This window comes from Cordyceps javanica, chromosome 5, assembly GCF_051103115.1.
Source record: "Cordyceps javanica chromosome 5, complete sequence".
Lineage (NCBI taxonomy): Eukaryota > Fungi > Ascomycota > Sordariomycetes > Hypocreales > Cordycipitaceae > Cordyceps > Cordyceps javanica.
Window position 1 is genome coordinate 974344 of NC_139299.1, and position 18442 is coordinate 992785.

Sequence of the window (18442 nt, forward strand, 5' to 3'; positions counted from 1 at the left end):
GGTCGTTGGGCCCCGTTGGAATCCACCAAGGACACTGGAAAGCTTGCGGAAACCCACTGTCGGCCAGGGTAGGAGATGTGGGAGAGCAACTGGAGAGGGGCTTTGGTAAAAGCCTAGAACGCCGTGTCTATCGTCAAAGGGTGTTTGGTGGGTTTGCTGGCTTGGTTGCCCGACCTGTCTTTGCATTGTACCTAATTTATAGCAAAGTTGCCGGTGGCTGGCTGTTGGTGATGCTACCTTGGCCTACATAGGTAGGTAGGTAGGTACCTACCTACCGTTCCTAGGTACCTAGGTGTCGGCCCCAAGTACCCAAGATACCTGCCTGCTCCGACCTTGAGTAATACACCTACACTTTAGCACCTTGGGTAGATCGGAAGAGAGAAAAAAAGAAAAATTTGCCGTATCTAGGCAGGTAGGAGTCCGAGGGTAAGTAGCCCAGTAGTCAACTGTAATTCACCTCGTTTTGGGTATTGGCCCCGGAGTGGCCCTATTCCGGCGGTAGGTACTTGAGGAGCGGTGCTCCAAAGGTACCTTACCTGCCCGCCTACCTACCTACCTAAGTACCTACCTAGGTAGGTAGGTAGGTACCTCTATTGCCCCTCCACACTACCTACCTCCTACCTTAGTACCTACCTCTAAGTAATAACCCTGTCTAGAGGGGCATCCCACCTTGCCCTCGGTCTCTCCTGTAGCCCTTCGTCCATCTCGCAGGCCGCAAGCCACCACTTCAACTCGTTCACCACTGCTACTCTCGCCATTGTCACGCCCTCCCGCCGCTTCCATGCCCATCTCCGCGCCTCACACGCCTATCTTCTCTCCTAATACTCGACCGCCCACTTATCCCTCACTTTCCTTCCTCACTTGCATGCCCAGTGAGCCGCCGTGGAAGCTTCTCCCCACTGACACTTGCACACACGCGATTGCTATCTCTGCTCTTTTGCAACGGGACAATCTTCCAGGGCCAGACTGCCATTCTGTCGTTCAATCACTTAGCAACCCTACTGCTCTTGGCCCAGCTTGACAGATACTCTTCCCCGCCAAGCTTCGGCCTTTCCTGGCCGTCAAGTCCAACCTGACATCCCGTCCCCGGAGCAAGCTTTGCATCACCAGGTAGGCTCCGCCCTCAGACTTGCCGTCTGCATCTTCCCGCCTCGGCACTACCTATATTTTCGTCTCTACTTACAAGTGCCTTCAAGTCACACCGTTGTCGTTTCACATCCTGCTGTGCTTCTTCATTAGCAACTGGACAGTCGGACACACCGCCGCCATTCCCCATGCATCTGCCCTTGGCTTGCTCACCATCATTCCCAGCCTCTCGCCATTACACATTTCGGTATCTCTTTCGGATTTCAACGCATTCTCTTGCAACTCGGCCCCGACAATATATATACCCGGGACCGCCCTCTCCTTATCTTCCCATCCTTTCCTCTCCTCTTCATCATAGTCTGTCGACGCTCCAAAATGCCCCTCTTTAAGTGAACAACACTACATTGCGCAGGTACACCACGCAATTTGACACTCTATTACTGGAGTTCCAACAGTCTTTGTGTTTCGCTCGAGGGAAGTGCATCAAGTCGTCACAGCATGGAGATGGAATCTTCCTCAAAAGCCACCTCCCACGCCGCGTCCGAGGCCGCAGACAGGCAAGGCAACGACCACAATGAGCATAACAAGAAGCCAAACGTGCGTAGGAGAACAAAAACGGGCTGTCTAAGTATGTGATCACCGCCAGATGTACGAAGATGCCCTTTACGGACGCTAACATCTCACGCAGCGTGCCGCAAGAGACGCATCAAATGCGACGAGGGCCGACCTACGTGTGCCAACTGCATAAAATCCAAACGTGTCTGTGAAGGATATAACCCTAGAGTGGTTTTCAAGGAACCCCTGAGCGCTGCACAGGGTCCGTTCCAATCCTCAGGCTATAGTGGAAATCATGCAGGTGACGTGGGTAGCATGCATGTCCAGTTTGCTCGATCTGGCGTAAGGCCCTCGTTGACCCCCATTGCTCCTCGGCCGCCCATTAATCCTGGACAATCAGTCCAGTTTGGTATTCCTCTGGGTGTATCCGAGGATGTCTTCTTCACTCGACAACCAGGCGTGTCAGCATTTCAGCCTCGGTATTTTGACTTCAACACCAATAATAGCGCTGAAGTCCTGGGCCAACCACCGGTGCTGCCAAATTCTCTCATGACATCTGAGTACGAATATGGTATGCCCGCGACGGCAGTCCAGTCGAGATCGTCACAGGTCGCAAACTGGCAAGACGAGCTTGGTATGCCGTATGGCAGAGCCACTCAGTCAGCATCAGAACCGGAACGTCATCACTACTCAGCATATGATGACGAGGACGACGATGCTATGTCAATATCCGATGACGACCCGCTCCAAGAAAGAGACTCTCGTGGCCTACAGACCCTCTCCAAAGCGTGGAGTGGGACACGAGTAGATGCAAGGAAATTCGACTTTTTTGCTCATAGCGGAGCTCTGTTCTCGTATATGGACTCACCGGCAAACTCGGAGCTACGCAATCGAGGCGAAATAACGGTGTTTTCCCATTTCCTCAACATCACCAGCCCAACCATCTCCATGTATGAGCGGCACCCCTGCGACCCAGTTGAGAAGCAAGATTTCCACTCAAAGGGTCATAATCTGTGGAGTTGTAAGTTGCTCGTTACGTCATCACAAATATACAGATCTGACCATCCGAACTCACAGACACGCTTCCGGTGATTGCGTTCCACCATCCGGGCCTTCTACACGCCATGCTTGCTTTGGCCAGCTTCCAGCTCGCCAAGATACAGGGACAGACTCACGTCGCCGCCATACGACATTACTCGAGAGCTATCAGACGTGTCGCAAGAAATGTCAACTCTCTTTCCCGAAGGACGCATCTGGCTACGATTGCAGCTACTTTGCTATTGGGATACTTCGAGGTTTGGATGGCTGACCATAAGAACTGGTGTAAGCATCTCAACGGTGCGAGTATTTTGCTTCGAGAGATACCATTGCGATCTCAAGCATGCCGCTGTTTGCCAAAGCGACGACAACTAGAGCAGCAACGTTCCCTGAGTGACCCGACATTTGTACCGAAAGAGCAAGAGAAGCTAGACTATCAGCTTCTTCGAACTATTTCTGGATGTCCGGTAGACGCTCACGACTACGGCCTTGACGAGGAGGATACAGACCTGGAGGATTTAGTCGATGTAACAAGCCAAGACATCGAAAAGTTTGAAAATCTCTCCGATTTGTTCTGGTGGTTCTGCAAAATGGACGTGTACCAGAGCGTACTCGGCGGCACCAAACTCTTGTGAGTGGCCTATCAAGAAGACTAAAGACTGTTTCGCTAACACTAGTCAGCATGGACTACAACGAATGGACGCAAATTCCTCCCAGGGCACCAATGGCGAGATTTGGACAGATGTATGTTATTACTGCTTCCGGACATGGGGAGAATACTAACAATATTTGCTCAGCTTTGGGACGTACGACCACTTGATTTTGTTACTTGGCCGCGTCGCGAACTTTGCTGCCAAAGATTTGGGAAGAAAGCGCAAAGCGTTCAAAGCCCCGCCTGGACCGTCCGCTGGAAATACACCACCGCAATTTCCAGGCATCATCCCTGTGCAGGGAGCTTTCCAAAGGCCCATGGGTTTCAGTCCACCGCGTCAAGTCTCGCCTCAGAACGAACAAGCGGACGATCTAGATCCTCGCTCCAAGCTTGACGCGGCTCTCGAAGAATGGGAAAGCATTGAGAAGGCCTTTGATGCTCTCAGGGATAGCTTTGGTCCAAATTTTCGGCCGCTAAGCCCGGAATATGCAGATAGGAGAGAGTCGCCCTTCGGGCTTGCTGTCCAGTATCGCACTTATTCCATCGCTGGTGTATGGATGAACTTTTACATGGGGTTGATTCATCTCCATAGGGCTCATCCTAACATGCCACCAGCGGCTATGCAAGCAGCAGGAATGGCTGCCAAGGACACAGCAACGTACGCCAACCAAATCGGACGTATTGCCTCGGGCCTCTGGGCAGACAGTCCCAGGTCAACTCCGGACCCTTTGCTTGTGGCGGCACTGATCGAGTGCTCCTTCTGCTTATTCGTAGCAGGCGTCCAGGTAAGAGCATCGTGTTGGTGATCTTGTCTAGACGTGCGAATATGTCATTTAACATTATCTAGTATCAAATGGACAGCCAACGCCATTGGCTTATCCAGAGAATGTCTGACGTCGCTCAATACACGGGCTGGCAATCGGCGAAGCAGATTGCTACCGGATGCGAAGCTGTGTGGAAGAAGGCAGCACAGATGGGCCGAGGTCCTCCATATGTAAGCAGAACCCGGACTGTCGAGGAGCATGCGCAGTCAGTATGGCGGACTGCCAGACGCTTGGACGAGGTCTTCGAGAAAGAAGGCGACAAGCGGATCGTGCTGGCGAGAGCAGACAGGGCGCAATTTGCGCTTGGGCTGCTCGCTGCAGAAGAAGATTTGGCTCGTCTTGAGCTACGTGATGACCGCACGTAGCGGTAAGGATTCCCGTTCGGTTTGTTGCGGGAAGTAAAAGGAAGTCGATGCAAAAATGGGGGCAAATCTTACAATTATAGCTGGTTTCGAGCAGGAGAGCGCGAGCTGCAGCTTCATGCAAGATGCCATGAGTTTCAAAGTATTCTTGTCTTTATTACATGTATACGGATGGGTGTTATTGGCGGCCAACATTTCTAGAGCGCAGCTGATTGACATAGATTAATGATACAAGCCACTGCTGAGCGTGTTTTTTGGTTTTCATTTACTTGAGCAAGTTAACTCGATATGCTCTATTTCTATTAAAATACAGCGCGATTTCGGTTTAGTTTGCTGGCAGTCGCTCAACGACGGCGGCCATTTCCTCGTCTGTGTATATTCTGAAGCCCTTCTCCTTGGTCACGCTGGCAAGCTGGACATTTTTGGAGTCCAGTTTTTCCTCCATGACTTGCTTGAGTGTTTTCAGTACGAGAGTCTCAGCGTCAACAATAGTCAGAGACTAGAGTGGCCATGGAAATTAGTGACACGTACGAAGCACACGAATAGGCGGCAGACGGTTGAATAGACATACCTTGTGATATTCGTTCTGAAGTTCAGCCTGGGCGCCCTCAGAGCCTGAGCCGATGGCCTTGGCGTCATATCGGTAGAAGGTGCCGCTGGGCTCGGCGTGGAATAGCTGGGGGCCATTCTCGTCGTGCCCGGCGATGAGCAAGGCCACGCCAAAAGGTCGGCTCATGATGGTTTCCTCGCCGTCGGCACCTTCACCAAAGCGGAGGGCCAAGTCGCAGATGGCCTGGGTCGTGCTCTCGACGCCGAGGGGCTCGTTGTAGTTGAAGTGGTGGTTCTGGCACTCGACGCGGGCGTGTTCGATCATGGAGCGGGCGTCGGCCTGCAGGCCGGACATGGCGCAGCCAATGTGGCGGTCGATCTCGACAATCTTCTCGACCGACGAGGTCTCGAGTAGGGTGGAGGTGACGCGCTTCTCGACGCCGAGGATGACGCCCTCCGAGGTGGCGACGCCAATGGCCGTGGACCCCAGCTTGATGGCCTCGAGGGAGTATTCGACCTGGAACAGGCGGCCTTCCGGGGAGAAGGTGTTGATGCCGCGGTCTGCGTGGGTAAAAGCCTGTTAGCCAAATAAGACTCCTCGTTATTGTTGCGCCCAGCCGTGAAGCGCGTGCGGGATTGCGCAGGCCTTCGTCGGCGGCAGGGGAGGGGAGGGGGGGAGCTTGCCGTATTCTGATCTTGACATGAACATGATGGGCGGTAGTCGTTGCGGTGTATCGCCACGCTAGAATGAAGATGAGGGCAACAGTTCCGAATGAAGAGGGAAAACAACGAGGTTGTGCGTCTTGAAGAAGTCGTTGGCGTCGTGTCGAGGGTGGTCAGGTGGGTAGTTCTCGTCGTCGGGATGGGTGTGGTCGCGGGAAACAAGTCCAAGTTGAAGCTCTGTGACCGCAGCGACGGCGGACCATGGTGAGCTAGGCAATTGAGCCTACGCAGCCTCTGGTGCTCCGGGCCACTTTGGGCTAGTTTCGACGCTGCTATAGTGAGATTGTGTGACGGGCAACGAGGGAGCAAAAAGCAAGAACGGGTTGGTTGTTTTGATATTTCCGAGTCGGGATTTCGAAAAACTGATAATTTCAGTAATTACATCGACTGCTTGTTGCTTGTTTAGAGAAAACATTGCCATTCAATCGTCGATCTTGCTTAGACAGTCCATTGACAACGGCCTCTCTCCAGAGCAGATCTACCCTGCCTTTGCAAAAGCGGCACTGGCAAGCTCCCGCATCCCCGGACCCTAGTTAATCCGCAGTATGTTAGCAACTCGGCCACTGTAAACCCCCACCAACAGCGCCCTTGCTCGCTCGGTGCTTGTTAGCTTATAAGAGAGAGCTCTACTGATACTAAGCGCGTCTCGCTCTTGGTGGGAGCATCACGTCCCACCATCGGTATACACCACCACACCTCGCGTTCGGACTTTTGCTCGTTTTCCATTTTAGATACCCCCTCCCCTCGCGCGCGTTCATATGCATCGCAAAGCAGTGCTGCGGCGCCTTAGATGCAGCCCGCCAATACCACAATAAAAGCAAGACTCAAAATATATCCCACACATTTATCGGCGCAATGTCTGGCGTACCGAGATCGTCCAGCCGCGCAAACGGGTACGGCGACGAGCGGCCTCGCATGACCAGCAGCAACGTCGGTGGATATAGCAGCAAACACGAACGGCAAGAAGCCAGAAACGGCCCTCCGCCGTCGCTTTCAGGCGGTTTCCAAGCGAGTCTGGGGCATAAGCGCTCCGCCTCGGGCAACCCGCGCCCCATCAGCATGGCCAACACGGAGGAGCGGCGCTACGAGGAGCGCAAGATCACGGAGCGCACCTACGAGACACACGTTGAGCGCATAGTGCCGCGCACGGCCAGTCCCGAGAAGATCCAGCGACGCAGCGCTCCGGGTGATCGAAGGCCTGCGGATATTTCTAGGCAGAAGTCGGCAGAATGGCGACCCAGAGACTCGAAATCGGACTCACCACAAGGTATGCTTGCGCATGGGGCATGGGGGAAAAATTACTAGAATGGATATTGATGCTCTTACTCGCATAGTGCCGTGGAATCCCAAGGTTACATTACGTCCTCATACCACAGCACCGTTGGCCTCGCGAGTGTCCATCCCGCCTCTCGCTTCCACGGTGCCCAATGCTCCGCAACCGACACCCTTGGCCGGGCTAACTCTCGACGTCCAAGAGGCAGCCATCGTGGAGGATCTCTTATTCGCCTTTATGGGCTACGAAGGACAATATATTCGATTCGCCAAGGGTTATGACCCAACAGAGGAACGAGACCGGCTATCCGGTCCTGGTTTTCGGATTTTGCCCGGCCTCGACCCAAGCTTACACGACCTGGCAACGTCGATGCTGAAAATGGCTACGTATTATTCTGCCCTTGAGGCTTTTGTAGACGTGCAGAGCCGCGAAGAATTCGGTGCCGTCAACCACGCCCTATGCGCTGCCGTCCGGAAATACCTCCAAGACTACATTGTCATGATTGCTGAACTCGAGACACAATTTCTCACCAGCGACACATTTACGGTGCATGTGCTCAACATCCACACTCTGCCAACCAGTCATTTGATGCTCCAACTCTACTCGCTAGCCCAAAAGCTGCTGCAGAAGAACGGCCTCCTCGATGACGAAAGCGATGACGACGACGACGACAGCGTCGAGGACTATGACAAGGTCATTGAGCGGCTGACAGAAGGTGGTGACCTCATGCCTGGCAACATGGCTGCCAAGCAGCTTTGCAAAGGTGGTGTTGTGCTCGGTCTGGTGACGCAACGCTTAGAGTCGATGGCTGGAGATCCAGCAGCGCGGACGCTCCTCACATCGCTATTACGCGACGCCAGCAAGCCGTATATGAGCATGCTCAATGAGTGGCTACACCACGGTGCTATTCGGGATCCGCACTCTGAGTTCCTGATCAAGGAGCAAAAAAGCATCAAACGCGAGCGGCTGGAGCAGGATTATACGGACGAGTACTGGGAGCGACGCTACACTATTCGCGATAAGGACGTGCCTCCTCAACTCGAAGGTGTCAAAGAGAAGGTCCTGCTGGCAGGCAAGTATCTCAATGTCGTGCGCGAGTGCGGCGGTGTCGACGTTAGCAAGGTCGTGCCCGACGTGCCGACTACATTTGATGACAGCCGCTTCCTGGAAAACGTCAACAACGCGTACGCGCATGCCAACGAGTCCCTTATGCAGCTGCTTCTCACAACCCACGCCCTGCCCGCGCGCTTGCGCTCGCTCAAACACTACTTCTTTCTTAACCCCTCCGACTACTTCTCGCACTTTATGGAGCTCGGCAACCCTGAACTCCGCAAACCTGTCAAGTCTGTCAACGCAGGCAAACTCCAGTATCTGCTTGACCTCATCCTGCGGCAGCCAGGCAGCGTCGTCTCGCTCGACCCCTTCAAGGAGGACGTCAAGGTGGAGATGAACGAGGTCACCCTCATGAAGTCCCTGCAGCGCGTCGTCAACATCACCGGCATCGAGCAGGGCGAGGCCCTGCAGCTGCTGCCGAACCAACCTGTGGAGACGGACAAGAACGCGACCGGCTACACGTCGCTGCAGTTCGACTACGCCGTACCGTTTCCCGTGTCTCTGGTCATCAGCCGCAAGACCGTGTGGCGGTACCAGGCTCTCTTCCGCTACCTCTTTTCCCTGCGCTACCTCGAGTCGCAGCTGTCCTCGGCGTGGCATGTCCACACGCGTGGCGTGAGCTGGGCACACAGAAGCTCGAGCCGCGAGCTCGAGCGTTGGAAGCGGCGCGTGTGGACGCTCCGAGCCCGCATGCTGACCTGGGTGCAGCAGCTCCTATACTTTTGCACCGCAGAGGTCATCGAGCCCAACTGGTCCAAGTTCATGTCGCGGCTCAACGACGGCGCCGAAGATGGCGAGGAGGAGTCGGGCTCGAGCCGAACCGTCGACGAGCTCATGAAGGACCACGTCGATTTCCTGGACACGTGCCTCAAGGAATGCATGCTGACCAACAGCAAACTACTCAAGGTATGAGCGCTTCCCTTCTTCCCGCTGAAAAGACATGCAACCCTTTGAAGATCTCTTCTTCTTTATCATTCTTTATCATTCCCTTCGAGAAGCTGACTTTTTACTCGAATTCGTAGATCCACGCCAAGCTGATGATGACGTGCACCATGTTTGCCAACTATACCAAATTCCTCACCCAGGAGTTGTACAAGATCGACCCGGACCTATCGGGCGGCGTCAAACCTCCCGGCATGACCGGCGCGCAGTGGCGTCGCTTTCAAGCGGACCGCGCCGCTGCTGCCGGTCGTAGCAGCAGTAGCAAGGAAGGCGGCGGCGGCAACGCGGACGCGTCGGTGCTGTCAGCCGACGACGCCGAAGCCCGCTTCCGCAACCTCAACGACCTGATGCGCAAGTGGGAGTTCAACTTTGGCCGCCACCTGCAGATCCTGCTCGACGCGCTCAACCACTACGCTGCGACGGAGACGGTGGTGCTACTGAGCCTGTGCGCGCGCCTGAGCACCGTCAACCAGGGCACCGAGTTTACGGGGCTCAAGGCGGACGAGGACTCCGTGTCGACGATGTGATTGCCTTTGGGGCAACGACTGGACGAGCGGAAAGGGCCGATAACACTCCATGGTCAGCATGCTCGACGGCGTTAGTTCTTTTGCGGTCTGTTTTACGACTGCCGGTTTTCCGTGCTGGATCCCCAGATAGACATTCACGAGGTGATTGAAATGAATGAATTAATGACCATGTGCAATCAATATGATATGACCAAGACCGAAGAGCAAATTAATCAAAAATGCGAGACGATGTTTTATTTTATTCAATATCAGTAAGAAAAAAATTTGTCGTGAAACTGAGCTGATGCCGCCCCTGTCCAACGCCATACCAAGACCCCTTTTGTCGTGAAAAAAGAAGAGAAGAAACCAAAAGAATAACCAATGAAGATATCCTCCTTGCAGAGATGCGTGGGCATGTATATGAATATTTAATAGTAACCATAGGAAATGAGAAAGGAGCTAGACAATGTCGTAAATAAGAAAAATGGAAAAGAACATGACGTCCTTCTCGTGGGAGTCGGGTATAAGTGTCATCTTATCTTGTCGTCTTTGAAAGTGCGCCTTGGATAACGAATGAAGAAAAGGAACTGTGACGTAAAGAATGCAAATTATGGACGAAACCCAAAATGTTCTCCAGTGTGCTAGCGAGTAGGTGATAAGTTGATGAAAGGTCGTAAGTCTTGCAAAAGTAAAAAAAAAAGGCGAATAGATAGAAGTGCTCGTAAATTCGAAGAACAACAGAAACGCTCCGCACCGCTTTACTTGAAAAGGCTGCGAATATCCATAAGCTTTTGTCTCGCCGATTCGGCCTTATCCAGCGATCGGTTTTGGTTGTCCATGCTGAGGTTAGCAAGCTTGGTCTTTTTGTCCTGTAGCTCCACCATCTTTTCTTCAAAACTGTTGCGCATGATGTAGCGAACCGTCTTGACGGGCCGCTTTTGACCCAGGCGATGAACGCGGTCGATAGCCTGCGCTTCGGCCGCCGGGTTGAATTGCGGTTCCATAACGTATACGTTGTTTCCTGAAGTTAAATTGAGACCAAGACCACCTGCCATGATGGACACAAGAATGACATGAATGTTGTCATCATCACGAAACTTGTCCATAGCCGCAGTGCGGGCCACACGCGACATGGATCCGTCGAGTCGAGTGAAGGAGATACCAGCAGCCTTCAAGGCTAGTTCGATCAAATCCAAATGCGATGTCCAGCCAGAGAACACCACTGATTTGAAGGGTGGCTCCGTGGGATTGGCTGTAGTCGCTGCCTCCGACTTCAGAAGATCTTCGAGAAGGGCCTTGGTCTTTGTGTGTGGCCCATCGTAGCCATCTGTCTGCTTAGGACCCGGCTTCGATTTATGGCCGGCACCGTCGTGCTCAGCTTCCACATCTTCTCGGCGTAGCTCAACAAAGTCAAAACGCATTTGACTATTGCATACGGGGCAGGGGCCTGTGGCAAAACCATCAGGGATGAGGGATTTGACGCGCTCCTTAAAACCGCGAATGCAAGTGCGGCAAATAACGTGAAAACATGGCGTCATATAACCAAGGATGTCTCCATGAGTTTCGTTATCCATAGAGTCGTCGTTGGCCGCAATTTTTTTGCTACATTCAATGCAAGCATCGTTATTGGTATCTTGCATGAGTGTGAACATTTCGTGTGCCTTTTGATGGGAAAGTGCTGGTCCGTCTTCATCTTCATCGTCAATAGTGATGGCCATTTCAGCGGACATGCCGGCAAGAGCAGCAAGGTCGGCCTCATTGAGGAGATCTTTGCCATGGGCGCAAAGCAATCGCAGTCGCAAAATGGCTTTGAGGATATGGATGTAGGTGTTGCCACCGAGACCCTTATCACGCGTACCAGCGAGTACCTTGACACGATCTTGAGCGTTCCGTGCAAACATTTCATAGACGATGCGTTCTTCAGGCGAGAAATCCAGCTTGACAACAAGATCTTGCCGAGGCGGCAGATCAATCTTGTCCTTCAGTCTCCTGAGGGTGATTGTATCGACGAGGATACGTAGCTTTGGAACAATCTCGGGGTCACAGACTTTGAAAGGCTCCACGATGAAGCGATGGAATTTGCTCCTTTCATGGAATGGGTGCAGACGGAGAAAGGCGAGTAGAGCAGCAAGATCGTCAAGACGATTTTGCACAGGAGTCCCTGTGACAGCCCACTTTCGCTCTGACTGTAGGCGGCAAATGGCCTTGAACTGTACTGTGCTTTGTTCACGAATCATGTGGGCTTCATCAAGAACGATGCGGAACCAGCCAATCTCTTCCAATGGGTACTGGCCCTGCTTTCCTCTCTTGCGAGAGCTTAGTTCATTTGAGACGGAGCCATAGGTAGTGATGACGACATCAAAGGACGCAAGACGAGCCGTATCTCTGATGCGGCTTGGGCCGTGGTAGATATGAACATTCAAAGCTCCAGGCCTGATATGTTGCTTGATCTGCTCCTCCCAGTTGGTGACTGTGCTAAGCGGGCACACGATCAGGGTAGCCCTTGAATTTGAAATCACAGTGGTCAACCCGAGAGATGGCTGATTAACACCTAGAATGTCATTTCTGGTAACAGTTTTGGGGTCCACAGCTGTCGGCTGCACGGGAGTTTTGGTTTCCCACTGTCTGGCATCCTGTACAGTGGTTGCCAAGAGGGACAGAATACTGAGAGTTTTGCCGAGGCCCATCATGTCAGCCAAAATTCCACCTTTAGTTTCCGGTGGTGGCGATTTTTGGTGGTGGCCTGTGATGACGTTGAAATAGAACTTCTGGCCGTTGGGCCCAAGCTTAGTCTGCCAAAAAGAGACGAGTCCCTGCTTATTGTCATCTGGGGTACCAGAGGCTTCGCGAGTTGTCATGAAGTAGAGACCCTGTTTCTGGTGTTTGAGCAACGGCGTGGTGATGATGCTAGTCGAGTCCATCGTAGGCAAGTCTTCGCTCTTCGTCATGGAGTCGAAGACACCCAGCACTTCAGAGCGCACTTCCTCTACAGTGCGGGTCGACAGAGTAGTGGGTAGTGCTTGAGCATTGGTATTGGACGAGACATAAGTTCGAGGAGCGGGTGGTCTATACTCGCTAACGTGCGGATTCTGGACACGGATCCCTTTTTGGACCATAGGCGGTGCAACAAGCTGTTGACCATTTCTTTTGAGGTGGACTCCTATGTTCTTGGCGTATTTCAGCGGGCCATAGAGAACAATCTCAAAATGGTAGGCGCGCGAAGTCGGAGCACCTGATTCCTCGCCCGGTTTGCGAGGCTGTGATGGAATGCGACATTCAGTTCGCAGCCGTAAATTGCTATCGAGTAACGGGCTCAGGGCACCAGCTGTTATGGGTACGACGTGGCCTATAATTTCGCGCGTAAAGTCCGATGCTGGGATTTTGAGAGTCTGGTCACCCACGGCCCTTTTGAGATTGATCTTGATGGGCGGGATATAACCGGCACCGAACAGACTTTGCGTCCCGGGCTTGGGCGACGGTACGCGAGTGCAGTTCAAGGAGGTCTTGATCATGCCGTAGCAAACTTCTTCGTCTTTGGGATCGCTGATCTCCTGAATTTCATCATCGGTACCTTTACGATGAAGTTAGGGAAGCGCACATGTGCGAATGGAATAAGAAGCTTACCGGCTGTCAAGTCGACCATCATAGCCTGCGTAGCTGCGGCACCGTTGGACTGCTGCTGCTGATCACGAACATAATCTCCCAGGCCGCCACCACCATTTCTTGTGGGCATATTTGTAATTTTCTCATCATGGCCAAGTTCGTCAACTTTTCTCCGCTTAGCTTGGGGAATGACGGACCGAGCCTGGACATTGTTAACACGTTCAATCCATGAGCCAGCGCCAGAAAGAGGTGTTATGCTGCCAGGCGTCGAGGGGCCGCTGGGAATGTCCGAGGCACTATCAGCAGGCGTGGAAAAATGAAAAACTGCGCTTGATTCAGAATCAGCTCGATCCCTCAGGGCCGCAGGAACGGGTGAGGCGGGATTTGACGATGGGGTGCCCAGACGACTGTTATCAGGTTGGCGACGGCCAGGCTGCAACAGCGCGGCTGGGTTCCAAGACTGCATGATGCCTGGTCCAGTTGAGTGCCCTGTTGCATGTCAGTGTGTGGGGGACGTGTGAGGTACTGACAATGGAGAAGCTCCGAGAAGTGACCATCGTGAAGAGTAAAATGAGGCACGGACATACCGGTTGATCCCTTGACAAGAGGTGAGGTTCACGCAAACGAGCCACAGCAAGGCAGGTCAGGTTGATAGATCAGAACGCCGTGGAGGCGAATGGCTCCGATCTCATTGCAAAACAGAACCTTTTTGCAAGCAAGAGGAGTTTGATCTCAAACGGCAGACGCGTACGGCGATTACCGGGTTGCGGACGTTGGGTGGCGTATAGCACGAGGCGTGGTTCTAGCGGCGATGCAGGGCGCGTGCAAGGCGAGGCCCAGGTTCCGGGCAGGGACCAACGAGTGCGACGAAGAGAAGAAAAAAAAGGCAGAGAGACCAAAAATGAGAGTAAGGCCCTATGGAAAGGCACAAGAGCGCATGCGGTGAATAGAAAGAAAATCCGAGTGAAGAAGGGGATGTTAGAAATGGGCGAAACGAGTCACATTGGCATGATAAGTCAGCAGAGCAGGTGCAGGTTGAGATGGAGGTCGAGAATACTTGGATATGGGAGCTCGGTACGTGCCCAGGCAGGTACTAAGTAAGGTGCATGTACCTTGGCTACCAGCGAAGGTAAGGCAGATGGGCAGGTACCTGGGTTGGTGTGGGTAGGCGCTGGAAAGGAGACGTATTGGGGCGGATAGGGCGCTGTGAATGGCTACGGAAGCCATTATTACTTACCTTACCTACTTACTTAGTAGCCGCCTAATAAGTACCTAGGTAGGTGGAAACGTACCTAGGTACCTCAGGTGCTTGGGAATCCCAAGGTACCTACCTACATAGGTACACTCCTGCTTACCACGCTGAATCCCCTCTAAGTACTTACATAGGCAAGTAGGCAGGAAAGTACTTTTCTTTTCTGGCATCTGGGTAGGCAGCAAACGCCATCGTGCACCGCCTGCAGAGCGCTGGCTACTTAGGAGGCTGTGCACGCTTTTGCAGGTACCTGACAGAACGGCTGGAGCATGGCTGGAGCACAGCTGCACCCAGCGATGCACCCTGCCTGCACCACGCTGGAGTCGACCCGAGGTCACCTGCCCAGCTCGATTTTTTGCGGCGCGCCAACTCACAACTTTGCTAGCCTGGTCCGTGCGCCCACCCAGAATGGCCCGCCTGCATCTCGAGACCAGAGCCGCCGGGATACGATAAGTAGTACACTGAATTTGGAACTGGCACGTGAGCCTCGTTTTGTGCCGCTACTACACCCTACTGTTGAATCCATATGAAACTCCGAGGTGCGCCGTATTTAGCTAGTTTTTGTAGATGGCCTATCTGTCGCCTCTCACTGGTTCTGTCTGGTCTGTCGGGTGGGCGCCTCCCTCGACCAGGTGGTGGTGGTGGTGGTGGTGGTGGTGCCATGCCACGTCTCCAATCACAGTACGACCCGAGTCGTCATCACAGACAGCTTCCAGCAGGAAATTGTATTTTCTTTGAATTTATTTTGACTTTATCTGAACTTTTGAAATGAAGTAGATCACGATGCCGCATCCGCCAGCCTGCCCAGCTGTTACCGCTTACACCCGCAACTTATTACTACCCTACATACACACTGTGATCGAACTTCGCAACCACATACCGGGTGAGTAGATTAGCGGAAGAAATCAAGAATAACGAATCAGAAAATGAATAAAAAATAAATAAGCCAAGTGCCATAGCCGAGTAAAAAAAAAGCATATAGAAATGTTGATGTATATTTTCTAGGCATCCTTCTACTCTATATTCTTTTCCTTTTGCCATAAATATCCACGACCCCAGATTACATAACCACCAAGCCCGTCGCACACAATGGTCCGCCTCAAAGCTCTCCAGTCGGCGCACACAAAATTTGCCCCGCCATGAGGCCACCCCACCAGAATTCCATCGAAACCTCGACCACAGCCAATTCAGGCCCTGACCACCATCGACTTGGGCCTGACTGCGCATAGAAACCATGGACATCACCAGTTTCGTCCTTCAGGGCCGCGACAATGCTCTTGTCTATGGCGACTACTCCACCTATCACAGTCAGCTGTCCAAGCGCCTGCTGAGCTCGCGCAAGAAGCTGGGTATCGCTACGCGGAACCGTGGCAAGTTTCACAAGACGGAGGCCGTCACTTCCGAAAACATTGCGGAGAATCACGAGTACGACTTGGAAATGATGGAGCTAAATTTTACTTAGACGCCCCGGCTGACTCTCACGGTAGATATGTGCACCTGTTGCTGCTGACCAGCGAGCGGGCTTGGGCGCAAGCCATGTCCATCAAAGCTGCTCATGCGACAGGACGCAAGGGAATTGCTGGCCGCACCAAATCGCACATCATCTCTCGACTCAATCGAGCTGCCAATACGGCCCATGGCCTTGTTGAAGCTCTCTCAGAGACCGCCGTCTCTGGCGCCTCGACCAGCGATATTCTCGAAGCGAAAGCCTACGAGGCCCTCATTGTTGGCGCCATGCAGTTCGAGAAGCGTGTCTGGCATCCATGCCTCCAAAGCTACGCCGTTTCCAGAGTCATCTACACGGCTTTGACTACGACCGGCAAGGGCGATATTTACAAAGACCTGCTTGCGGATACCATAGACCCGTCGATTCGATACGCTGCGTATCAGCTTAAGACGCCTCGCACCATTCCCATTCCAACTATTGCACACAAAGCATTCCCCGATTCTGATGCTACCCTCGTACAGCAAATCAACCAAGTTGACCCCGGGGCCTTATCCGGAGAGTCTGACGCAAAGACTAGCCTTGGAAACCCCGACAAGGCCCCTGATACGATTACCTGGCGATCGCGCGAAGTGCGCATCGAGGACGCCCAAATCGCCCTCGCCTGGGCTTCTGTTAACGCTGCAAAGCAAAACTTGACCGAAAGCTTGGCTAAAGGCAAAGCTCGCTCTCCTCGCGAGGCGGCTGCTGCCTACGACGATATCCTGACAGCGACGCAGAATGCTGTGGACGCTACGAAGCAGGCCATTGACGAGTTGCGAGGTGAGGGCGTCGCGCAGAGTGACCCACGCATGCAAAGTTTACAAATTACCCGCACCGCCGTGAACTTTGAGATGATCAGCTGGCGAATTGGCCGTAACAGAGTGCTGACTGGCGAATCCGACGGTGCTGTTGAGGAGCACGGCCGATCTAAGGCTATCAAGAAGTCTGAGACGGAAGGCGATGAAAATGAGGAGTCTGGCGTAACGGAGCTTCCTATCTCACGAAAGCTTACGAAACTCAAGGAGAAGGCTGCACTCTATGACGGAACCCTCCAAAACCTTGAATCCATCAAGGAGTTACCAGGCGTGGCCGCCGATCAAGGGCTTTCAGACAAGCTGAGTGCCTTTGTCAGCTATTTTTCCGCTCTCAAGTATGACCTACAAAATTTCGAAAGCCTTTACTTAACTAGGATACTAATTGCCGTATAGAGCCTTGTCTGTTGCCCGCTCGCATGCCATCATCGGCAATGTCGCAAACGCGCTTGCTCTCATCCAGCATGCCTTTGATCGCTGTCAGTTTGCCATCAACCAGCTCCCCACTACTCCTGCCGGTGCCGCCGGCTCGCCCCCCAATATTGAGGTTTCGAGCGACTCCCTCAAGCAGCTCTTCGACCTCGTACACGGGGAGCTACGCCGGCACCAGGCCATTGTCCATGTCGATAACCTCCGCAGGCAGGAGCTGGCGAAGAGCACAGCCGCTCCGGTGCCCCTCGTCGAGCGTCTGCACCAGTACCCCGCCGGCGGCGTCGACCTCGCCAACATTGTTGAGTTCCCGCCCAAAAAGGCTCTCATTCCCGTCAAGCCAATCTTCCTCGATGTTGCCTGGAATTACATAAGCTATCCCGGCAGGACGCCTGTTGCCGCCGCTGTCGCGGCTCAAACGTCATCAGCCTCTTCCGAGACTGTCGCCGAGCCGGCGCAGCCTCAAAAGAGAGGATGGTTTGGATTCGGCCGGTAAATTGTGACACAAAAAGCTGCAAGATGGAGAGGGTAGGATGGGAGGATACAAGATATCCACAGTAGCATATAAAACACGCAGTAGCGTTGATCAAGAAACTAAATCAACGACAATTGAAAATAGAGAGAATCTATTGATGATATTGGGATATTGGCATGCTAGCGCTGAACTGTAGGAGATGCCCGTCACAGCCCCTGAATCGGGCGAAGCAGCTTATCTGCTCAGAAAGTGATCGTTGACCCGAGGGAGAGAACGACTACCTCCATCTCGCATGGGACGACAGACCTGCTAGTGCAACCCTCTTGTCTCAGGCTGGCGAGAGACGTCGGCAACCGGGGCGGCGGCGCGTGTTCGTCACCGCCAAACCCATGCGAGTATCCCAGTTTCATTCCAAAGGAGACCTGGGAGTTAAAATCCCCGCCCCCATCCCTCCTCCGCAGGGAGCATGGAATGGCCATCCCCATCTTATTGATCAGTCTCCATCTGAACTTGCCTAGTTTGATTTTCATTAACATGTAATTTCTCCCTTCCGATGGCGGGCAGATCTAGATGTAGTTGTTTAAAAAAGAAGCAGAGCTCAAGTACACGAAACGATGCTTTCGGTTCCACCATGCAACTCTTGTCCATTGTCTGTGAACCTTGGCCAACACACACACACACACACAGACACATACACACCTACGATTTTCCTTCCTCGCACCTAAGGGAAACTTGATACGTCCTTTCAGAAAATATCATTGC

At 53.1% G+C, this 18442-nt stretch overlaps 5 protein-coding genes across 5 annotated transcripts; 3 read left to right on the forward strand and 2 right to left on the reverse strand.

Annotated features, from left to right (window-relative positions):
• Window positions 1-1584: 1584 nt before the first annotated feature.
• On the forward strand, window positions 1585-4520 carry V2A60_007536 (Zn(II)2Cys6 transcription factor domain-containing protein; the record flags this gene model as incomplete). Its single annotated transcript, XM_083258820.1, has 6 exons — window positions 1585-1714; window positions 1775-2662; window positions 2719-3310; window positions 3361-3423; window positions 3477-4116; window positions 4179-4520. The coding sequence occupies 6 exons, from the start codon at window positions 1585-1587 to the stop codon at window positions 4518-4520; spliced, it is 2655 nt and encodes an 884-aa protein (XP_083114946.1).
• A 322-nt stretch (window positions 4521-4842) lies between these two features.
• V2A60_007537 (proteasome core particle subunit alpha 5) lies at window positions 4843-6515 on the reverse strand (the record flags this gene model as incomplete). Its single annotated transcript, XM_083258821.1, has 3 exons — window positions 4843-5016; window positions 5089-5627; window positions 6476-6515. 3 exons carry the CDS (start codon window positions 6513-6515, stop codon window positions 4843-4845), a joined length of 753 nt encoding a protein of 250 aa, XP_083114947.1.
• A 129-nt stretch (window positions 6516-6644) lies between these two features.
• On the forward strand, window positions 6645-9644 carry V2A60_007538 (gamma-tubulin-complex subunit SPC97; the record flags this gene model as incomplete). Its single annotated transcript, XM_083258822.1, has 3 exons — window positions 6645-7056; window positions 7124-9081; window positions 9198-9644. 3 exons carry the CDS (start codon window positions 6645-6647, stop codon window positions 9642-9644), a joined length of 2817 nt encoding a protein of 938 aa, XP_083114948.1.
• A 737-nt stretch (window positions 9645-10381) lies between these two features.
• Window positions 10382-13692, reverse strand: V2A60_007539 (SNF2 family N-terminal domain-containing protein; the record flags this gene model as incomplete). Its single annotated transcript, XM_083258823.1, has 2 exons — window positions 10382-13194; window positions 13248-13692. The coding sequence occupies 2 exons, from the start codon at window positions 13690-13692 to the stop codon at window positions 10382-10384; spliced, it is 3258 nt and encodes a 1085-aa protein (XP_083114949.1).
• Window positions 13693-15712: 2020 nt separating this feature from the next.
• On the forward strand, window positions 15713-17701 carry V2A60_007540 (signal recognition particle subunit SRP68; the record flags this gene model as incomplete). The annotated part of the gene is made up of 3 exons (XM_083258824.1): window positions 15713-15903; window positions 15966-17114; window positions 17173-17701. 3 exons carry the CDS (start codon window positions 15713-15715, stop codon window positions 17699-17701), a joined length of 1869 nt encoding a protein of 622 aa, XP_083114950.1.
• Between the last annotated feature and the right edge of the window lie 741 nt (window positions 17702-18442).